Genomic DNA, 24,389 nt, shown 5'->3' on the forward strand with positions numbered 1-24,389 from the left:
TACTGTCAGCAGTGCAGGTTCATAAAACCGACGTATGAAGACGAAAACAGAAACAAAGAGAAGATGAAGGTTAATAACTTAAACGGGGGCAGAATAAATGTAAACTGTCCCTCAGAGAGAGAGCGATAAAGAGAGAGGACACTGAGGTGTTCTGAGGTGGTTTTGGCATTTGTTTTTTTTTTTTTTTTAAATAATCAAGCACCAAAAGCGGTGACTTTCTGATTCAGTGCCAAGTCCAATGACCTCAACAGAGCTCTGCAAAGAGCTTTCATGTCAAACTCTACACCTTAATGATGTCCTTCAGAGAATCCAAAGGATTTGTTCTTCTTTGTTTATTTTTTTCTTTAAATCCTCAGTCTGAGGCCTTGTAAATGTAAGACACATTTTGTCAACTAAAACACAAGTCTAATAGAGACTACAATCCTCCTTAATAGAGGAAAGTGGAGTTTTAGACCCCTTTTATTGTGTAGTAGCTGGCTCAATATTTGCCAGTTAAGTCTTGGCTATCAATAAGCCTTGTGCAGAGAAAGCCCCCCACCGCTCAGACCCGAAAACCGGACAGGCTTCGGTCAGCAGGCTGGGCATGGAGGTCCAGCCGCTCTGTCTGTCAGCCTATCCAGTTGTTTTAGATCTGAATTTACCATGACAGGCGTAATGTTACAGGTGGGGGAGTCAGCTCCGGACAAGGCTGGTGACTCTAAACAGGCGAGGCTCAGCACTAGGAGCAGCTTAGGGGCCAATTACATTTCAAGTGTCCATTGAATAAAATACGAAAAAAAGAAAACAAAATGGCTACATTTTCTTCTTATCCCCTCCCACCCTCCCCACCCAAAAAAAAAGGAAAAAAAAAATAACAATAACCCATAAAATATACAATTCGTAAAATAAGGAATGAGGAATAAGCATGAAGAAGAGGAGTAAAATAAGACAGAACCAAAATAAGTTAACTTCTTTTCCCCATTGCTTGTGTTCTTTGAGGGATTGAGAAATAAATATTCAAAAGGGCGGTGTTGTTTTTTTTTTCTTCCACACATGAAAGGATTTAGGAGCGCTGAAAAAGACAATGGAAAAGAGAAAAAAAATTATAATAAAGAGAACTGTGGTTGAAGTGCAATCCTTAATACCAGTGGAGTTGGGATGGCGAACAGTGACATCAATCAACCCGTTCTCTTCTCCCCACACTTCAGACGTTTCCTCCACAGATCACCTGACCACCAGTGGAATGCCATATGCAGCTTTTTATCTCCCATTCATGAACATTACAAACAAGAGAAAAAGTCTAATAAATAGAAAGAGTGCCATACAAACTCAGCATTCTCTAACAGAAGTCCTACTGCGTCGCATCTCGGTAAGTTGTTCTGTCGTTTTTTTCTTTTCTTTTCTTCTCAGGGCAGCAACAGAATGAATAACTTTTGAATGTTTCCATCAATATAGTGTCCATACCACATCCACTGCCACTCTGAAGAGGACAAAATCTTTCCAAAAATGTCATTTAAAATACACAAGAAACACAGGTCAAACAGCAACAGAGGCAATAGTTCTATCCATGAGCTCTACCTTTTTTTTTAAAACTCCTTTTTAAAGTTTAATTTATTAAGCTATTTGTATGTACAAAAAAAAGAAAGAAAAAAACAAAACCAAGAAATTTGCTTGTTTGGACGGTCACACACGGCTTTGGGGAGAAGAGAAACAAAAACAGAAGTTCAAATTGACGAGAAAAAAACGACTACAAGAGTTATTGCTTGTTACTGCTGGGAAGAGGACAGACACCTATTCCAAAGTTTGTTGTTGTTGTTGGACTTTTTCCTTGTTGCTGTTGTTTTTTTGTGTTTTTTTTTTCTTACTTCTTGGTTTGTGCCATTTCTATGGACAGCTCTAAAGTAGGCAAGTGCAGGATGGCTTGTCGTAGCTGCTTGTCAAGGGGAAAGAAACCAAAACAAAACACACACACAAAGTTACAATTTGCACTCTTTGAAAATGCACTGAGCACCCACGTTGGACAGGAATGTTTTTTTTTTACTCCATTTTTTGTGGTTGTTTTCCTCCATGCCTGGTTGGAAACAATCACGGCAGACGCGCTTTGTTTGCTTTAAAAGCATAGTGGTGGTGGATCTGATCTGCTTCCCCATTTGTTTGTTTCACAATAGCACCAATTCGAGTGTCCAAGCTTCTGCGGTGTCGAGCAGAGGTAATGAAAAAAAAAAAAATAGGACAAGGATTAAATTCAGGGCTGGAGGGACGTTTATCAGGAACCAAGCTGTGTTGATATGGCAAAGTTCACCCACAGTGTCCATTAAAGTCCAGATTAGATGTGCTCCTGTTTATCCAGGCCCAACACCAGAACATTAAGATGGGATAGACAGGATCAGCTCAACACACACACACGCACACAGAAGAGAGAACCAAACAGAAAGTCTGAATTATTTCAATATCATATGAATTTAAGTGCATTTGGGATCAAATTAGGGATTGTGAAGCTTTAAAAAATTCAGACATTTGATGGCTCAAGGAAATAAAAGATGTAAACGCAATCATTCATTTCAATTGTGGGTTTAAAAATTAAGATGATGAATGATTTTTCACATCAACCAAGTCTCTGACCCCCCTTGAGAAGATCAAAACCAATTGGCAGTCTCACATCACTGTGTTTGGGTCCCTGGTGTTGGTATGGGGGGGGGGCAACTAAAAGGCTAGGAGCAGGAGGCGGATGCTGCTCAGAGCGATGGGAAAGCCATTACCTTGCGGCCTGGCCGTCATCTGAGGTGACTGGGTATCTGTATGTAGGCATGGCTGGATGGATAAACAGGTGGGAGGGCAGGATGGTTTGGCGGGGAGGTGGCGGGGGTAGTGGTCGTGTGGGGATCTAGGAGGAGAAGGCAAGTTTGACACTGCAGGAGGAGTAGCCCTCATCGCTGGCCATGCTCTGCAGGCTGCTGTGGTCGTCCAGGTCGCTGGTGCTGGCCGTGCTCACACTGTCCAGCTCTCCATGGGAGAACTCCGTGCTTTCCACGTCCACTTCAATTTCCTCTGCAGAACGGAGAAATGGAAACGGAGAAGAAAGGGAAAGAAAAACAAAACAAGAAAAAATTTAACTGTGACTACTAAGAAACAGATTCTGTGCCGTACGTTGTGGCAATTACATATGTAGCTGTGAAAAAAACAGTAGTGTCAGGATACTGGAGCTGCTTTAAGGATAGGGCCCAAAATAAAATGTTTTTTTAATGCCAATGAATCCCATGAATAGACCAAAACCAGCATGACTTTAGTCCATCTTCCACCGTCTGTGGAACTCATTTCCAAGCCCATTTGTTGCTACTGAAGAAGTAAATCTTATACGTGCCACAGATATATACTACTGAGTTTTTTTTATATACATAATCAGGTTTTGGCTACAAAGGCAGTGGTAGAGTCAATTTATTGTTGGTTTTGATGATAAAAACATAGAAGATCAGTCTAGTTATCATTTAAGCAATACAAGATTAAATAGGAAGGGCAGCATTTGTAATAGAACAATCTGTTTAGATGCTGTTTAAATGTGTTGTCTTGCAGCCAAACAGTTAAATGGATAAATATGTATCCATTTCAAATTATAAAATTTGACTCATTAGAACCAAGTTAGAATATAAAAAGTAATATTGAATGTTAGTTACTTCAACTAACCAAACTTTACTTTAAAATCCTTTCAAGAAACATTAGCATTTTAAACCTCTGTCCAGAAAACCTGTGTTGATTATTTTCAACAACACATTACTTCACGTACAGTCCCAGGGGGGCTCTGACCAGTGCAACCTCAGTGTCGTAAAATTAGCCCAAAAACAGCTGGAGGCTTTAGCCTTGGAGTTGCTAAATAAAAAAATCCTGTTCAGAGACAGCGGCCTTACTCACCTTGGTCAGAGTCAGAGCGGTCGGAGCAGAGGGTGGAGCCCACACTGTCCATGCGTATCCTCTCCCCCTCTCCTGGGCTGCTCTGGGTGGCAGCACCACTGCCTCCCCTCAGCAGCTCCAGTTGGCGCTGGAGGTGCCTCTGCTCACGCTCCAGAGACTCCAGCTGGTACTGGCTCTTCCTGTCTGCCTCTTCAAGTTTCTGACAGGGGAGAGTGAAGGGGGAGACAGAGAGAAGGTTAATTATGTGTACCAGGGACCAGGGTGAGAGTAGAATCTGTAGATAAATGTCAACATATAAGTGGGAAGGCAGGCCAGACAAAAATTATGTTGAGAAAAAAGGGGAGAGAAAAGAATAGTGGATGGGGGCAGAGATAGAAGGACAGACTGAGGGCAAGACTATGAGGAAATACAGAGAAGATAAGAGTGAGAGAACGAGAGCTGGAAGAACACCTTCAGCAAGAATGCTGAGATACTGAAGATAGATGTGGCTAGTCTGTAAGGAAATTCCTTTCATATCAAAAGGCTGTCAGGATACAAACACTCCCCAGCACCCGTTTTAACATTCAGCCATTAAACTTGTTGTCACCTCTTGGCTCTTTCTCCTGCCAGCCCTGAAACTCTTAAATAATTTTCTTCACCTGCCTTCTTTACACCATGTTGACCTCTTTACTCGCTGCCTCTGTTCACTTTCTTGTCCCATTACAATATAAGTGAGGCCCGTGGCAGGGACTGATACAGCCGTGTTGTGCTCTAATCTTGTGGCCTTACGTCACGGTCGCTGACGGTGACGAGCGTGACTCCCGGCGACAGACCAAAACAATAGGCCATCAATAAGCGATGAAGAGACTCAAGTTGACAGCAGCAGAAGTGCCGAGTGGTGGCGGTAGTAGTGGGCGAGGGGGGAGGGGGCACAACAACAATATCGGCTTTATGCTTCCCCTCTCTGCTACGTGAATGCACGCTACTCAGGACTTTTCATATGCCGACTGCTCAATCTCAGGCAGTCACATGCCTGTTTTTAAAGTGGATGGGAAGGCGTGAAGCAGGATGTCTTAATGTGTTATACGCTCCTCAACACTGGATTATCAGGCAGGGAAATTAACACCAGTGACCAGCTGATACTGGTTAAAATTTGGCTTCTATCCATAATGTATTATATTTACAAATCCACAACACACTACGGCGAAACTTTTGGATGGATTTATTTATGGGTGTAATGGTATTTCACACTACAATTAAGAACACAAGTTTTTTCACTTCAAATAAAAAAAAAAAAAAAAAAAAATCACCTACAGCCAAATCCTTCCATTACAGAGGCACAACAGTGAATTTATTCTTTTTCACTACTTACATGGTGATAGGCTATAATGATTCTTACTGGTGTTGTGATGAAAATAGGTAGTCAATCAAAGGTGTAATAAATATCCATACTGCAGTCAATAAGCGCATGAAATGCCTCTGCAGCTACACAAATAAATTATGATTAACAGTGATCCGGGTAGTAGGTAGTTGAATCTGGCAGCAAAGGGCAGAACAAATAAATTCCAAGCAGAAATGTATTTTTATGCATGCTTTGCTTAAATCCTACACTTTCTCCTTTCACCCTGTGATTGATATTTGTGTCCAAAAAGGTTACCAGGACCCACTGTAGCTCTAGTTACCCTTTACCTTTATGTGTGCTTTGGCTTTGTTGAGCAGACCCAGGGTGGTGTGGCGGTTGCAGTCAGGTCCTAGGGGTATGAGGGCCTTCAACCGCTCCAGACACAGCCGCAGGTGAGCTCGTCTGCATAGGAAAGACAGAAACAGAAAGAGGAACACAATGGTTAGATAAATCACAGTGGACAATAATGAAGGGCTAAGGCCTGGAAAGTAAAATGTGAAATGCACTACATCCTGGTTTTTCAGGCAGACCTGGGTTAGATTTGTCCAGCTTGTGTGGTGATTTTAACCAGTACAATGTAGTTTCAACCAGTTTCTCTAATTTGCAGTCCATTGCAACCTTTTATCAAAGGCTGGACGGTTTTCAAAGGAAAAGTTCACCCTAAAACACTGTTTAAACCAGCTATTGGTGATACAACTCCCTTTTATCTTCCCCTTATGTTATTCCATGGTATATTTCTCTATTATCTTGTACACATTTAACTGGCTAAACAAAGACGTCAAGCATTTTATGACTTTACATCCACCTCGAGCAAAAGCAACATATTTACAGCTGTTCTCTATGATGACTCTGATGATTTCTAACATGGTAAGAGCATCTTATTTTGGATTTTTTTCCTTTAAAAAATCTGCAGTTCAACAAGCAGTCTTCTGTCACCTTGGGATGTAGGCTCATTAAGACACACGTCCACCAGCTACAGACCCAGCTCATGTGTTGTAAATCCCCAGCTTATAGTTCAGCAACACAGAAGGTTACATATGATTCACATCTCATGTAAAGAGAATGTATCAAGATGATACATTATCCTCTGCTGGTATTTCTTGCATCCAGCTTTAGTTAGCCTTCTCGCATACATTACAAACAACAAGTTTCAGCTGAGAGGGGAGGATCAGGGAGGAAAGGTGTAACGGCATTTCCTGGATCCTGCTTGGCTCGTACACTCCATCATCCTGACAGTCCCTTATTCTGTGACTGGACACAGGCTCCCGGTACTATCTATCCTGCTAATGGCCTCGAGACGGGAGGTAAAGAGAGATAATTGTGGCTATAACACAATCAGCGCTCCATTAGCAGGACCTGCCCTTTAAGCTAGCCTGAAGGGAACAGTGGAGAGACATTAAGAGTCAGTGGACTCAGATGAGCGACCCAGGCTCAGGAACTATCTCGGTGGGAACCCAAAGGAGACAATCCCAAAGGACCAGAGCTGGAATCCACCACACCAACTTCACTGGGCTAAACTGCTCTCTGCTACGCTCTGCTGCTTTAAGACTGGTGGAGACATGTGAGCGCTGGCTAGGGCATATCTGTCTGTCTGTGTGTGTGGAGGGGAGGTTAAGCTATGCATGGATGGTGCTGATAAGAACACGAGAGAAGAGCAAAGCCATTACACCAGTACAGTATGCGTGAGTGTGTGCTTAAACTACCTGAACAAGACAAATGCTGCATGTCTGGGGAGTGAACAAGGAGGTGCCTTGATTCAGTCTGTAGTGCCAAAAGTTTGGAAGTCACAAAACACACACACACACACACACACATACACACACACACAAACACACACGTTTTCAGTTTAGGACTTTGCATGATGACTATCAGTCTGGCTCAGGTCAACTATCTGTGTAATCAGTTGTATTCATGGCGGAGAGCAGAGCCCACCTTTGCTCCTTATCTGTTATCTGTGAAAAGTCTGCATTTGTCTCATCTATACCCCAACACCGCCATCTTTGCCCTGTGAATCCACACACACACACACACACACACACACACACACACACACACACACACACACACACACACACACACACACACACACACACACCAACACACACAAGCAGATTTCAACTGGCAATAGATCACATTGTAGTCTTTCATAGGAGCCTGGGGGGGATACAGGCAGCTCCATCTGGGAGACAGGTGGACATGGCTGAATAGTTGTCTCAGTGATTACAATTCTGCCCAATCAACATTACACTGGTTATTTTGAAACAAGACATTAAGTGTATTTTACAGGAATTTGCCATGTTTGCGATGCAACAATTTCAAATTAAGTGGGCCATGTAAAAGGAATGTTTCAACATTACTGATAAGCCAGTAAATTATTTATTGTGCTGCTGTAGCTGAGACAAATATAATTTCACATTACATGAAAGACCAAAAACATACTTGCTCATGAATGTCCCAGTTTTAGTTTTAAAGCTTGTGCACACTGTAAGGACTTCCTGTTTGCTCTTACTTTTTTCCTTAGTCACAAATATAAACCTATCTTCCCACACATGGGCATGGACTGCCTGATGAAGAAGGCTGTGAGGGGAGAGGAGGACACATTGGTCATGTATGGGCCTGGGTGTCTGTCTGTCAGGCTTGACAGGCGTGGAGTTAACAAACTCCATTCACCGGATATCAAGATCTTCTCCTCCACTCCCATCCAGATTAAAGCAACCATCTCAGCAGACAACCTCAGAAAACCTCCACTTTCAACCACTCCTGTCCTTCTTCCACCCTCCCTTCTCCCTGGCCCAGACATGACGAATGTACAGAGGAAGCAGGAGTACGATGACCGCACAGAGTGCACTGCAGAGTATCACCACATTTCCAGCCGTGGCTGTGACCAAAACATCACATTAGGGTTCTTAGTGCTAAGACTTCTATTAGTGACTGTGATGTGGGGCGTCACTTGTCGGGATGCCGAATAACCACTTTTTGCCAAGTCAATGTGAAACCACAAACAGCCTTCCACACCCATATGATGATGATTAGGAGGAGGAGGAAGAGGAGAAGCAATCTGCCATGCTGTCACCTTCTGCAGCCCTTTGAGTCCTGTTTCTGTCCTTTTCACAGCTACCTTGTGTACTGTGTGATCTCCTCTTATAGCAACACAAGCTGTTGGTTGGCAGCATTTAAACACCCTAACTGTGCTTCTTATTGATAGAGAGACTTGTGAGACGCCTGCATGGCGTTTGTCCTAATCTCTGGGTGCATGACGTGCTCCACTGTGGAACACTCTGATAACTACAGAGGGCAGAGAAGCCCCAAAAAACATTAGAGGGAGTGACAGAGGAACTGTGTGTACTATCGTGTGATTCATAGCCATCGCACTGGACTGTCTGGTGATGGAAAGTCAAACTGGAACTTTTATTCTCAGCATGCAAGTATTTCAAATAAATCATTCGAGCAGACAAATCTGTCGATTATTTCCCTGGAGCCACAGGCAACTTAAGATAAAGGCAGAGACACATTTATCATGTTAGTCTGTACCACCAGCACTGCTATCTCACTAAGGGGTGAAAGGTCAGAAGCTAAGAGCTACTGGTGATGCCCACAAGACAGCCACCTAATCCTTGAAAAGGCTTGTTTATCATGTAGACCCACAGCCAAAGAGCTTAAGCCATTTGCAGCTTACAATATGAGTGGTGGCTTGTGACCATAAATACCTGCGTGCTGCAGCCAGAATCTCTCTTCATCTCCGCCCTCTTGTAGCCACGTAACACAGCGACGAGCAACAGAGCCTACTCTTTCCCCAAGTTCTTAGAAAAGACTTTTTCTAGTTACATAAACAGCTATGGATTTACTGTACAGTCCCATAACTTCATGTCCTCAGCTGCTAAGGCTAAAGGCCTGTCATATCACAGGATCACAGGCAGAGTCAGTAGGGTGCTGTTAGCATAGCTGATGTGGTATCACTTTCATCAAGGGCTAAACTGCTGTCCTAGCAGAGGCTTGTTTAAGAGCCAGAAGTTCTTCAAATCATATAGCAATATTAGCCAAACTGTGGGTTATAAAAATACAAAATATGCAATGTATTTGAAATGTCAAGCTGAGATATAAAGACAGTCCAAGTCCAGCAAGGAGCATATTTTTGTTAATTACACTCATCAAGCTGAGATATAAAGAAATTAAATGAAACAAAAAAAATTCAATTAGGGCTGCAACAAATTTTCATGATCAATTAATCTGCAGATTACTTTCTCGATAAATCAATTAATCGTTTGTTACAAAAAACAGTGATGACAATATGCTACAGTGCCAGGTGAGTCCAAAAACTAAAAATATTGAATTTACTAGCAAATTTGAGATTCTGTTTCCATCAAATTTTGGCCATTTTTGCTTTAAAAAATGATTGAAAAACGATGAATCGCTTATCAAAATAGTTGACCATTTTTTTTTGATCGACTAATCGATTAATCGACTAATCATTGCAGCTTACAGTCAACAGAAAGCAAAACAGCAAAATCAGAGAAAACCTTGAATAACAAGAGCGACTGAGTATGGCAACAGACATGGTGAAAAATGGTTGAAAGAGAAAAAGGATCAGTGACAAGATTTCTCTAATGCAGACCAACAGCAGTGAAGGCTATCGGTCTCCATGTAATACTTGCAGTGTTCAATGAATGGCAAAGCGAGCTGCAGGTTGCCTGAATGGGGATCACTCCATCTGTGGTGGATTACATAACACGTGGCCAGTTGCTACCAGGACCTGTGCTCCAAACTGTCACGCACAGCAGGGATATCAAATCCCTCACTGACAATAAGACAGCTCAGGCAAAACAGCCTTGTTTTTTCCCTGTATTCAGCATGGGGAAATTCCTGGGAATATAAACAAACATAATAGCATGTTTCACTTTATTTTTGTTTGTTTTTCTGCCCTCCGAGTATACCTTTGCATGCTCTCTCAGGCCCTGATGCAGGGAACTTCTGTGGACTTGAGCCTTAATACAGATCGATTTATAATGTAACTGGCTATTCATAGGAAACCACATCTAAAGCTGCTGCTGATCCCCAATGAGTTCATGGGAGTTACCTGGAACTAACTGAGTAAACATTCACAGCTTGTAAATGCATTCGTGAAAGAGCTTTATAGGCAGGAGCATTTAGTTATCGCCTGTGAAGATGGTCAGCTTATTTTAATGCATGCAGGTGATGGTGTGATGCAGGTGATTCACGGGAGCATATGCTGTATAGGAGGTTCATTCTGGTGCCTTCTTATTATCAACAAGAGAACAATCAGCATGAAGGCTGCTTATGATGTTAATTTTGTCCATATTACATGACTAAAAAAAGATTGAGGATTCAGGTGTGTAAAATCCCCCGACAGACGCATATATACACTTCTACTGTATGTTGTATCCCAAAGGCAGGCCCTTCAGGCTCCCCACTAACACAGCCAGCCCTCCCTTTCCTCCTGAGACAATGGGGCACTTACACTCTACCAGTGTGTGTGTATGCATGTGCATCTCTTTCATGCTTTCGTGTGTGTGTGTGTGTGTGTGTGTGTTTGTGTGTGTGTGTTCCTGTGGCTTGTGCTCCTGATGGGCCCCAGATGGGTATGGAGGCAGGCAGCTCTGCCTTTTGGCTTTGACATGTGAGCGAGCAGCCAGTCGGCCCCGGGTCACTGCACCACACCTTTCCTCCTCATCCACCCTCCTCTCTCATCCTGACTCCCCATGAACCACACGCACACATTGCCTTTTTCTCCCCAATCCAACAACTTCAACTTCAATACTTCAATTCAAGTGAATTCAAATACAAAGCTTTGCCTTGTTTGTAAAGTTAAGTAACACTGCAACACGGAGAAGTGATTAGGCAATTAAAATCATGATTGGTAATAGATGAGTATTTATATTAAAAGAAATCTGCTGTAATGTCTGCACTGCTCTCCATCTCCTTTTAGCTGTCTCACTTGTTGCCGAAATGCGTCAAACTGCCTCCAAAGTGACTGAAGTGGAGTCCTTTTAAAGAAGCACTTTGAAGCTCTCCCTGTTGGTATGGAAGAGCTGCCCACCACAGCTCTTACAGAACCTACACACATCATACGTCTCTCGTCAGCACAGTGTACGACAGCTCTGCAATCTTCTCTTTTATCTGTGTAACAGCCATGCACACACATGGAGTACTTGTGCCTTTGGACACACTGACGAGCAAACACACTGCAATATACTGTATACATGCATACACATATTCTGATATATGATACAGTATCTCTGCAGTCAAAAACTAGTGTCAGACACACGCTAATAGACAAATACCCCTTTAAATTTTTGTCAGTATGACATGAACAAAACAGCAAAAAGCGATAATTCCAACATCATCAAGATGACAATAGCAACCATAGCAACCGTTGTATTTTTATTTGAAGACCTCCTTAGTCTTTTTAAAATACCAACACAGGACTGTCTTGTCTTTTAAGGTGATAGACTGTGTACTAGGCCTTTTCAAGCACAGGAACTTTTACACAAGCACCTGAACATTTTTTTTGAAATTCAGGACCTTCACCTGTATTTTGCATGCAGGAACCTTGTTCCAGTTTTTCAGTTGGTCCATAGTGGTTGTCCCCTGCTCCTGCGAAACTAAAACTTTCTAAAGGCCAAGGATCATTCAAAGTAACTCTGTTGCGCTGTTCATTGCTGATTGGGCAAACACAAGCCTACAGAGTGATTCATTCAGTCTGTAAGCAAGCACTAGCTGTCTAACTTTTAGTTGTTTTGATACTGTCAAAAAAACAATCTTTATGGTTTTTAATCCATTATCTGCAATTTGCCAAATTTATTTAGTTGCACATCAGTACACATAAGAACCTTACAGTCCATGAGTTCCTGAGATGATTTGGTTTTTGAATTTCTACATTATCTGATGCTAAAATCATCTAACCATCCTTCCTTTTTCTTGATAGGGCACACATCACCTAAAACTCTCTTTTGTTGGACAGAGCTGTTGTTTTGAAGGTAATTCTGTGGATTAAATTACATGTGTAAAAAATGCACAGCATTTTACTCTCCCAGGTGCATCCTGTTAATTTACTTATTGTACCTTTACATAACTTGATGGCCATTTATACAATTCTGTCTTTGAGCTATTACTGAAACAAACTCAAAGCCTAGCTTGATTACCTTATGTCTGAACAAGACATAAATTTGTGCAGTCCTGAAATTTCCTGTGGGCAGTACGTATTAGAAGGAGAGGGTGGTGAGCAAAAAAAGGAAAATGCATATTCATATAAGTGTTCTTCGTATTTGAATAAAATAATTCACATAAGAGTGACACAGAGAGTGTGTTTTTTCTTCTTTGCAGGAAACAAAAAAAGCTGAAAACAGCACTGACAAAGCAACCCTAGTCTCTGCTTATATTTCATTGAAAGTCCTCTGGAACCAACACCATTAGTCCAGGCTTGAGCAATGGAGGAAAAAAAATGGCTGCCCTAGATTCCAGACCTGTGAATACATAAATAATAGATAACTTCTCAGGCCATCCAAGATGTCTGACATAATTACTGGACGTGCTCTTAAAGGGGAGGGTCAGATTTCCAGCCCAGATACCAGTCGATACACTTCTCTTTGGCAAATCCCCCACTCTCTCAAACCCATTTAACACACACACACACACACACACACACACAGACACACACACACTCCCAATTTGACCTACTTCTAATATGTGCGGAGGGAGAGGAAATCTGACCCTACACCCAGTTATTACACTAATTACACATCACCAATGACCGTCGCAGTGGTAAATCTCCTAAACTGACATGCGAAAGGAAATTAAGACATCATTACACAGGGCCTCTCAGGGAGAAAAAAAAAATAAGAACTTGACTTTATGAGGGAGCTCTATTGTTCCTCCTCTGACTTACGCCTTCTCTACTGTCGAGGCTCATTTAAGGCAGCCATGAATCATGATTAACAGTGATGTCAAAGATTATTGGAGTATTTTGTAATGCAAAGCCTCATTTAGAGTAGACTAAGCCATGTCCATTGAGCCTTACATCGACTCAATGGCAAATTAACTCACAAAATGTGGGCAGAGATGTTTTTTTTTTCCTTTCTGTGCTTTGAGTATTATTTTCCAAAACATTCCAAATCCATTATTTCATGGTTAAAAATAGCAAGCATGAGATGCTGGCTGCTTAAATGGTCCAGACCAGTCGCACATCCGAATCACATGTAAGACCCCTTCTCCCAGATCATACATAGTGAAACAACATGTGAACATGTGGTACACTGATCCATACTCTGCAGATTGTGACATGTAACATACATGGAGAGGGGCAGAGCTCAACACACATTGCAGCCTATACATTTGTTCACCATGATGCTTTGCTGTGACTAGAAACTGCTATTGGAACCAGAATGCATTCAAAAACTCTGGACCATTTTCAGCTAATTCCATTTCACTGACAAAGAAATATAATAAAATGAAGTATCTTCTTTCGACTTCATTTTCAAGTGAATGAAGAATGTAAATAAACCTGAAAAAAAACCCCAACAAAATGACAAAGACAACTGTGCCCTGTGCATTAAATTACAACTACAGGAAACACAACGGCCCTCTGTGTTTGCTCACCACCTTTGTTTACTGGTTCGCTGGGTTAACACAAAGAGCGGATTTGTTTTTTCTGCTAAAGATGCCCCTTCTAGGATTCTCTTCTTTTTATGACTCCTATGTCTTTCTATCATTCTCTTTTAAATGAAGATGGGGGGTTCATTCTCTCCCTCCCATCTCTCTCTCTCTTTCTCTCTCTCTCTCTCACATGACTGCTGTCGGGTTGCAGCCAAGGTCACATGTTTACCCATACAGACAGTGGCACCTGACTAAATAGGTTTTTTTAACAGGGGGAACCAACACTCACTAGGTTGACTGCTGGAACAGTCATCAAAGGGCCTACAGTCTGGCTGCAAAACCGGAGCCCGTCTTATGTGCTTTAGCCCACAACAGCTTTATCATCTGAGCTATAAATGGCAGGTTCAGGAAATTACAAATGCAGATGGAGGCAAGCTTATACATGTATGTTGGTCTGCATTTGGAAGGTAAAATCATTATTCTAGGTTTCCTTTCCCGTGGAAGACAATGTGTTGGTAATGTGTGATTTGACAGATAGTTCAAGCATCAGCCCATTGATGGATGGTACATGACGTGTAACTTGTGTTATAAAGTCATTAATACCAACTGGACAATTCACTGGACCGCGCCACTAACTCTCGAAACTTAGGGGAGTTTTAGGCTTTAAATGACATCCTTGTTGCTGAGGCAACGGCAAACAAATGTGAGAGCTGTACATAGAAGTTAGTCTGTTGAAAGTCCTATTTCGTCCACTGATGAGGGGTCGGGTAGTCCGTCACGTTTTGTGCACAAGCAGATTTGTGTGCACGCAGATTAGAGCAATCTTTGCCCTACAGCAACTGTAGGCACTCTTTTTTTTCTGACTGACTGATGATTCCCCCCTCTCCTTTATGGAACACACAGATGGGATAGATACAGAGAGAGTCAGAGCAACATACAGAGGGCGAGAGATATACTGAGTGGGGGAGGAAGGGGAGTGTACTGTCTGTGTAATCTGCCCAGAAACTAGCCACAGGCACTAACCAGAGCCAGTCTGTCAGGAGTTCCACTAGTTTTAGTAGTAGAAATGACTAAAATCTACTCTGTTCATTTCAAGTTCCCACTCATATGTGACATGTTTATCCAAATACTATGAGCTACCAGAAAAAAAAAAAACATGAAAGACATGCACGCTTTGTGTTGAGTACATTCTTCAAAAATGTCACGAGTGCATGTATTTTACGCATGGGTGGCACCAGTGGAAATTTAACCCCTGACCCTGAAAGATTAAGAGCCATGCTCCACTCATGGAGCTACAAAGGACAGAGCACTAAGACAACAAAGCCAGTAATAGTCTGCTCTGTGTCTGTTTTGACAGTGACAGTAGGTTAGTGCTCATAAGGCTACTTCAACTGTAGGTGGTAAAAAAGTTATGTTTATCTCAAGTTGTTTATTCACCTGACAGTGAATGTGAACAAAACACAACTTTGCGTCTAATGCTAGAAACATACTTTAACACCAGCAACTCCACTTATGACGCTCCTCAGAAAAAGAAAATACTCTCAATTGCCTTCTGTATAATGGCTTGTGGCCCATGTCCTAACCAGTTCAATCATCCCGAGGGTTTTACTACACAGTCCAAACTGACAGTCAATTGTTAAATTTGACGAACAGAGCTGAGCAATGAGGGGAATGCTCATCTCTCTCCCACACACAGCAACTGCTTTCTTGTCTAAGGAATTAAACAGTTATTAACACGCCTTGGGATTCCATGCGAACTATGTTGAATAATGACCTGTATTCTGGTTAGATGGCAGGGAGCAAAAAAGAAATGCAAAGGGGGGAAATATGCATTGGTGAATGTGGGTGGGTGAGTGGGAATGGGATTCTGATATTTCTGAGCATTCACGCAGTTGTGACTTCAATCCCAAAAAAGACATTCAGTGCATGGAAGAGAGAGAGCATCTTTGTGATTGGCAGTGAGGCTCAGGGTAAAAACACATATGGATTCAGGGCTGAAACCACACTGGAAACTGAGGGCAATTAAATGCCAATGGGAGTTCAAAAATCAATGTGCCAAACCAATCCCAAGGCTGCAAGTAGTAAATAAAGTGAAACACAGTTGATTACAAGGCAGACCAATGCTGTTGTCATGCTAAACCCACTGAAGCTGCTCCAAGCCACAAACAGCATCCGTCATGACGCATAGCAACAGTGCAGGAGAGGGATGTAGGGCAGATTGGGATGAAGTGGAAACAGAAGAGACAGAGATGATACAAAAGATGGATGAGTCTGAGAGGAAAGGGAAGAAAGAATATTGCAGCAATTTGCCCTCTTCAAGCAGCCACAGACATAAACACGTGCTCACACACACGTACGCACACACGTGCAGAGTTAACTGGAGTTGAGAGACGGAGCAGGGGTGGTGGTGGGGGGTGGGTGCGCTCACTGTATGGCAGGGCCAAGAGACTCTGGGGCTGAAACCCATCACTAACACATGGATTAGTTCACACGTGCACACTGCCTTTTAATCTGCTCCACTGACAATGGTTGGAAGAGAGAGAGAGAAAAAAGAAGGAGGGCGAAGGACAAAGAGATGGAGTTGAGGAAAGGGATGACCATAGAAACAGAGCCAGAGTGGCGGAGGGGGTAGGGATGGAGTTAGTGGGACAGAGGGGTAGAGAGATGGAGGATGGGGACATGAATTTAGGTGCAATGTACCTAAACTTCAAGAATCGTGTCACCTAAAAGTCAAACAAGCGATGTGATCAATACACTTGTCTTTTGCAAATGACCCAAATTCCTTTAATACTTACTCACATATAGATCATGCACAAAATACACACCCCCATCCATCTGCCCAACTCCTATTTGGGACATTTTGGCCTTATTTTATTTATTTTCATGGGTGACATGCAACCACTGACTCAAACTGGGGATACCCCTATGTCAGCAGGATGCCCCACATCCCTCAATTTCCCCTTTAGCCCTGTGTGACTCCAAGGGTAAGAGCAGAAGCTTTGGATTAAAACTTCAATATTGCGTTGCTCCTCAAGTGGGCCTGGTGTAAAGCCAGGGAGATCCAGCCAGATGTTGGCTCTGGGGTCAGGGTAGGGTGGGGCGTGTGTGTGTGTGTGTGTGTGTGTGTGTGTGTGAGTGCGTGTGTGTGGGAGGGGGTGGCCTTGTCAGACCACATCCTCTTTACAGCTGTGGATGTGTTTTAATACATTCAATAGAGGGTGGGGGTAGGCGTGTAACACAAATATTCTACATCAACCTTTAATGCACAAATACACATTCATGTGTTCAAAAACACAGATGCATCTTCTCACTCACCCAGGTTAAACTCACTTACTTATCTTGTAAAGTCACTTAGCCCAGATGGCACGTAGGTTGTTCCACTGCGGTTAGACTTCAGTTCTTAACATGGAAATGGCAAATAATGACATGCAGTGTATGCTTTGATGATTTGTAAGGATGTGAGGTAGCTGTTGAGAGAGTAAGGGGTGGGGAATTCTCCTACTGCTTCTTCGTCTCACTGCTGTCATTGGTGAAGAACTAACCTCTATGATTGGTCAGAAGGCACTGGTGTTTCCCCCTTCTTCTCCGTATGGCTAAAAATAGAAGCCATAGCCATAGTCAGATTTAGCCTAATTGAGTCTATCTTGTGTCTTCAACACGCATCCTATTTCCCCCTTTTCTATCTTCATCGCTCTCTCTCTCTCTCACTCCTTAAGGTAGAGATTAAGTTAGCTCGGCTGCTAACATGACAAGCTGCTCCAGGAAGGAGAAAGGAAAAAAGAAGCAATTCTTCCTGGAACAGTATGTAACTGCAGCATCATCCATTTGGTCCAAAGTGGGCTTATCAACAACACATTGTCATTAATGGCACAGGTTGAACAACACACTGTGTGGGAAGAACAGAACACTTTGCAGAATAGTGCAGGACAGCCTGAACACACAGTCCCTGTTTCAAGCTGATTAATTTGAACACCTACAAACAACTTGATTTCACTGAAAATGTTCCTATTTCAGTCAGTCAGAATTAAAACAAGCTCTGAGTCAGACAGCCCAAGCTTAAACCTGCTGACTAAGCCCGTATGCCCATCCAGCCTTATTCCGTTTGGTTATACTGTTCTTCCAAAGAATGCTGTAAGGATGCAGTTTTGCCTGATAAGGGCACAACAAGAGGGCACCAAGATAAGATGAGTCAAGGGTCAGAGGAGTGAGACGAGGTGGGAGTGATTGTTCGGCCTTCAACTGCTGACATCCAATCCCCTGTGTAGGGCCTTCTTTACACCTGTCTACAAAACATCTGTGTGGGAAGGGATTCTGAGGATGTGAGGCAAAACAATGGTGACCTCTGATTTTACACTGCCTTCAACCATCTGACAGCAAGCCAGTGGGATTGCCAGGATATGTCCAAAGAACTGCAGAAGTCTGCAATCTTTGCATCAGAGTTCTCACTAGGTACTTCTCAAGTAGCTGCTTCCAATCTCAAATTACAGCATTTGTCATTGATATTACAGTAAAGGAAAACAGATTTGTTGATTGTGGATAATAACAGATGAGAGATGCAATGATACTACTCCTTTTAACATGCTAATTAATAGAAAAAAAAACTGCCATGTGCCAAGCTCAGGAGCTTCAACTGCAAGAAGCAGCTACAGGACACGTTGAGCTTATATTGACAGGATACTAACAAAAACGTCTGATAATTCTTACTTTCTATCATCCCTTAACAATTTTTTATCCCCTTTGTTTAATGTTGATGGCATCTTTTTCCCCCATTTTGGCTTATGACTGAATTAGAAAACCTGGTCTATTTGTTCTATACTTTTTCTCTTTAGGCCTCAGGATTTCTTGATGTTAAAGACAAGTGCCTCTCTTATAAAGGTATGTGAGAGTGTCGATCTATAAAAACTTTCTACTGTCAGTAACCTGGCAACCCATTGGGCAGGTGCAATTGTAGGGTAAATCAATGAAGGATAATTTACCCTTCTTCCACCTCAACTCAGAGCTGCACACCCACATGGTGCAAGAGAAAATGCAAGTATCTTGTCCTATGTACGTTAGTTGTCTTGGCTGAGGTGAATATGTAAATTCCTGTTTTGCACCAGGAGACTACTAGCCACAGCCACAATTGGTGGCAATCTGTGGCGGCTGGTGTGAATATCCCAACCTGATACTGGCTCACATCTTGCTGTGTTAATTACAGGGCAGAAATGCTCCCTGTGCAGACGCTGACACATTTGAAGTGTGGATCAGGCTTGCGTGCTGCTCAAGGCATCCCTTAGTCAGGTGTGTTTGACTTATCCCCCTGCTCATCCCATCAGCCTGTCAATTACTTCCTCGTCCTCTGACACCATTGTTAGCTAAGCCAAAGCATAGCTAGGCTATTAATGACTAGCAGCGTGTGGCCTGGGGTGGGGGGCTTGCCCCAGCACGTGTGCGTGCTCTAGCTGGGCTCACTAGACCAAAGATCAAGTCCCTTAAGCCTCTTTTCTGAGCCAAGAAAAGCTTACAAGTCGTCACGTTGGTCAGAACAAATGGTCCCAGTTTTAGGCCCTGCAGCAGAGCCAGAGAATAGGCTGCACTCACTGGGCAGACAACAGAAAGACTGGTGAAGCAGTTTGGCTTTCTTCAAGGAGTATCAGCACAGCCAGAGAAAGTGTAGCCCAGGCTTATCCATGTTTGAGTGCTGATGAAACCCCAAGGCTGGAAGAACAGTAGTGAATTTGTAGCCCATTGGTTAGAAAGAATAGAAAAACATAAAGGTCTTCAATCCCAACAGAGATATGTACCATTTGGAAAATGTGACACCTATTCTACTTACATTTAGCGGTGAGTTTTTATGTCTTGCGTGGAGTGCATATTCCTAAAACGACTGTGTAATACCAGCCCTGCAGCTGTAACAATTAAGCTGGATATTTTTAAATTAAATAAAAGGAGTAACCTCTAAAATAACCAAACAGTAAATCCTGATAAACTCATATACTTTACAGCAAGAAAAAGAGACCCTCTCTCGCTCACACACACACACACACACACACACACACACACACACACACACACACACACACACACACACACACACGTGTACAAACAATAAAAACAGACATTCGAGAACACCCAAACCAACCGCCAGTTGATGGCAAATGAGGCGTGACTATCTTCATTTACCATTTCAGTATCACTGAGCCAAAATAAACCCAAAAGGGCAAACCTCATGGATGCTCCTTACATGCCACCCAAGGACAACGGGCTTCTGGCTCTAGTGGGCAAAAGTGAGCCTTTTTAAATATTCCACAGGCACACGCTGAAAGGTGTTTAACACACACAGTTTGGCCAGCTCCACTCATAAAGAATCAAGCATAAAAGCTAATATGGCTTCCACTGTCTGGGCACCTAGGGAAAAATTATTTGCCGTGTGTATTATAAGCCCAGCCTCGATAAACAATATTAAAATGAATAGGTTGCAGTGTAGGAGGAGGACAAATTATAAGTGACCGTTCTTGTCGATTTATTGTAGCAAGTAAAAGCTGGTTGTATTGATTATCCTTAAACAGAGTCATCATCCAAAAGGGAAAGAAACCCAAACATATTCAACTCTGAGCCATGGAATACCTTAGTCATTTACTTTAAAACACATCCTCTATATAACAAGCAAGGATCAACCAACAACTAACCTGAGCTGTGGAATTTGTTATCAACATGTTTAAAAGAAAAGGGACTAATGGGTGGGAAGGCTGTGAGATCAAAGCAGTGGAACTACAGCATGCGAGCATACAAGCTTTTTACTGTTAAACCCTACTAAGGAAGTGTAATTTAGTAGTGACAGATGGAACTGAAATAGGGCTGTTAGGAGCTACATGATCAAAGCGGCAGAGCCACCACGTTATCTGGTCCCGCCGCACAGTGCGAGCATCTGGAATGTGGGCTTTTTTTTCCTCTTTCGGTGCCTTTTATCTGCGTCCTGTGGTCTCCGCTGTCACGACGAGTCTGCTCATCACAGAGGTTATCAAGACCTGTGGTAGCCATGCAAGGCAAATCGTCTCGCTGGCAGCAGATATACAGGGTTGATAAGTGTTGGAAAAAAAAGGCCTCAGTCAGAGTGGACCATAAAGGCACTGCCTCCAATTTACAAGACTTGGAAGTCTGCTTCAATGGGACAAAAACTGCTGCCGCTGCTGTTGTAGAGTCATAGTATAAGCCTGACACACTTGGGTGAACAACTACGCCTGATACATATATCTTACAGTGGGGCATGCGCTTAAAGGGAATTGGATTAACTGCTGGCAAAAAAGGGGGGATTATAAACGATTCTGATTTAAGTGTGCTCCTAAAAAGATGGATTACCATTTCATTTTCTACCCTCTTTCTTTGCTAATGGAAATTAAAATTAGTTTTGTACTGTTCAGCTACTAAGCAACAACACCACGCTCACTGTGTCAAACTGAAAACGAAAACAAGAGTAGGGGAAAAAAGCGGGGTGTCAGTATCTGGATAAGGTACAGTGTTGTGTGGTACAGGACGGCCTGTTCCCAGCCCAGTCTGTTCCTCTGTAGCTCTCTCTGAGTCTGCACGGACCAACAAGGTGGAGCCAGTGAAAGGAGGAGGGGGTTTCAATGCAAGTTTCAAATGATATTGTACACATGAATGACTACGGGAATGAAAACTAAAGCTGTCAAATACACAAATGGGTGGGTAAATCACCTTGATAGTCTCTTTACATTTGGCTACAGCAGCTTTATTATGCATGGGGATTCATTCCACTGCTTAATTAAATGATCTATCTAATGGTTAATAACTCTGCAGCAACCATAATTCAGTGCTATGCCACCATCTAGAACCAAGCCAGCCCTGATTCCTTCTGTTCTGCCATCTATAGGCTTTACAATAGTCTGCTCGACAGACATGATTATATGCCATAAATGGCAATACAAACAAAGAATGGCTGCAAGAATGTGGAAGGAGTGATGAAAAAAGCCTTCACACTGTGTTGTAGGAAAAAACAACTATTCTGGCAACTTCTTTTGAATTTCGAGTTTTTGTGGGTGGAACACTGGAAATAAATGCAACCCTGCATCGGTGCCGCAATCTGCTTCGGCCAGTCAGCCGACCAGCTGGCCTTGTGTGGCATCGCATATGAGCACCAAGATGACACATCAACTCTTGTCTATATTTAGTTCACTGGACGCCTCTCCTTCCAGTGTTCCCATCCTTTTAGAAGAGGCTGCCAGGGAGAATGGCGAGAAACACAGGCCGAGGTGATATGTAATTACACTGAATGGATCCAGCCTCCCACATCCTTTCATTGTACCCACACCCTCAGAGATAATGAAATGGAAGGCAAGCTTTTTTTTTCTATTTACCATAAATCCCGAAAGTCTGGCTGCTCTTATTTATGGTGTTGAAGAAAACACTTTACAGCTTGACTCTTGAAGCCTGCAAAGCAACAAAACATAAACACCAGCAAGCAACCTATGTGGGTAGTGGAATCAATCTGATAAGGGCTTCTAAGAAACCAGTGTTCGATCTTCAGAAGAAGATGTAGAAAACCATCACAAGCCATGCTCTCAATGAATACCCCACATTTCTTCCACTGTAGATACTATCTTGAATGCAGACTGTATATCTCAGTATAGAGCTATCCTTAGGCTTGAAAGCCACTGAGAGGACATTTAAGCAGATATAGGACTGACTTTGTTGCCTCTACTACATGCTAATCAAAAAATATCTTTGTATCAAAACAAGCGTTGAACTTTTGACTTTAGTTCCAGCTCTGCCTGCATGCACCTCCACCTGCCCATATAACTCAGAGCCCTAAGGAACAAAACTGTTGCATAACTCTAAAACGATGCATAGCGTGTGTGCACGAGAGGAGGAAATCAAGTAGGTGAAAAGAGGGAATGTCCTTAACTGGACACAACTCGGTCAGCCCTTACTTTTGCTTTTAAACACCTGTTGAATAGGAAGTGCTTATTTGAAGAAGGGCAAAAATCTTGTGAGTCAAAATGAAAGTAGGACATGATGGATTTATTCACATGTGAGGGCAGGGTGTGCACGTGCCTGTAGGCTGTTCTCTATGATTTGAAATGTTTTGAAAATTGAGTGCCAACTCACCTATTCTTCTCCAGCTCATTATGTGTGGACCTGCAAAGACAGAAGACAGAAGTCATCAAATAAAGAGCAAATGTAGACTTTTGCATACTTAACAAGCAAAGTACAATCCTACACTGTCTGTTCCTCATGAAAAGGCAATGCACTCTGGGAAATAAGGTGTAATATTAAGATAATAACTATATGGGGTAGATAAACAGGGGCTGAGAGAGGCACAGTGAATTACCTTGTCCAATTTGATTTATGAATTTATTAATTGATCCCAAATGAGACCAAGTGTAGACCGAGCGCACTGGAGCCTTCACACTAACAAACATGACAGCCAGGCATGCACTGTGGCAATACACAGCCTATTCCTCAATAATGCACAGCACAACCCTGGGAGGATGTGTGTGTGTGTGACACTGCAGCCACATATGCTCACTAAAGTTCACACTGTGCATGTGTGAGTGCATGCGCTGCTGGGCAAGTGGGAGCATGCGCGTGCGCGCACGCACACACACACACACACACACACACACACACACACACACACACACACACACACACACACACACACACACACACACACACACACACACACAAACACACACACACTCTCTCTCTCTCTCTCTGCATGCAGCAGCCAGGGTTCAGTGCTCTGTTAATAATGTAAAGTGAATCAGCCGGTCCCTAAGAGTGTCTCTGTGTGGCAACATACTGAAGGGAGACAAGCCCTCCTCCTGATACTTAAATAGCCGAGTTCCCATCCACACAAACTGCACTCCACCTCGCCTCAGGGGGCACAGGCTATGTGTTTGTGTGGGAGAGGAGGGGGCACAGCCTCTCCTGTGTGTCATGTACTGTGCATTTCTCTATATTGTGGGTTATCAATACTGCAATACACATTCCTGATCTATTTTTTCTTTTAATACTGAGCTCAGCTACCATTTTGGTGATATGGAAGTGGGAAATAATGAGAAAACAGGAGATTAAAATGTGAGGGGAAGGAGGTAGAGAAGAAGACAGAGGGAATACAGACTGTCCGAGGCTGCAGTTCAGTCTGTAAAAATTGGGCCTGCCTTAGAGAAAAAATTTTTTTTCAAGTTGAATTATTTACACCAATAAAAACACCATATGTTGCCATTAGAATACATTATTGTTCATGTAGTTGAGTATTCAAGACTGCATGTTAAGTCAAATGCGGCAGTATATTTGATTTAACATGACAAGGTCTATGGCCAAGTTGAGTAGCTTCTATCACGGCAAAACACAGGGCTCACATGGGCTATTTTCCTGACACCTGCAATAGCCTGAGTGCTGACACGCATGCTGTTTGCAGGTTTCAACTTAGATATTCTATAACCCTGTAAGAGTAATTCATCGCTGTGCTCTGCATCAAAATCACACTAACCACACACATAAAAAAAAC

The 24,389-nt window shown here is 42.7% G+C and overlaps 1 protein-coding gene across 2 annotated transcripts in view; it reads right to left on the reverse strand.

The window, feature by feature from the left end:
- Positions 1-834: 834 nt before the first annotated feature.
- The window catches only part of mxi1 (max interactor 1, dimerization protein), a 30,087-nt gene continuing 6,532 nt past the window's right edge, over positions 835-24,389 (reverse strand). For both annotated transcript variants that reach the window (XM_040146760.1, XM_040146761.1), the window contains exons 3-6: positions 22,982-23,011; positions 5,554-5,668; positions 3,886-4,084; positions 835-3,027 (exon numbers count right to left, since the gene is read on the reverse strand). In XM_040146760.1, the coding sequence (XP_040002694.1) occupies positions 2,864-3,027; positions 3,886-4,084; positions 5,554-5,668; positions 22,982-23,011 (508 nt within the window). In that variant the 3' untranslated portion in view covers positions 835-2,863. The remainder of the gene's footprint in view (positions 3,028-3,885; positions 4,085-5,553; positions 5,669-22,981; positions 23,012-24,389) is intronic.

The sequence above is a fragment of the Xiphias gladius genome, chromosome 15 (genome assembly GCF_016859285.1).
Source record: "Xiphias gladius isolate SHS-SW01 ecotype Sanya breed wild chromosome 15, ASM1685928v1, whole genome shotgun sequence".
Lineage (NCBI taxonomy): Eukaryota > Metazoa > Chordata > Actinopteri > Istiophoriformes > Xiphiidae > Xiphias > Xiphias gladius.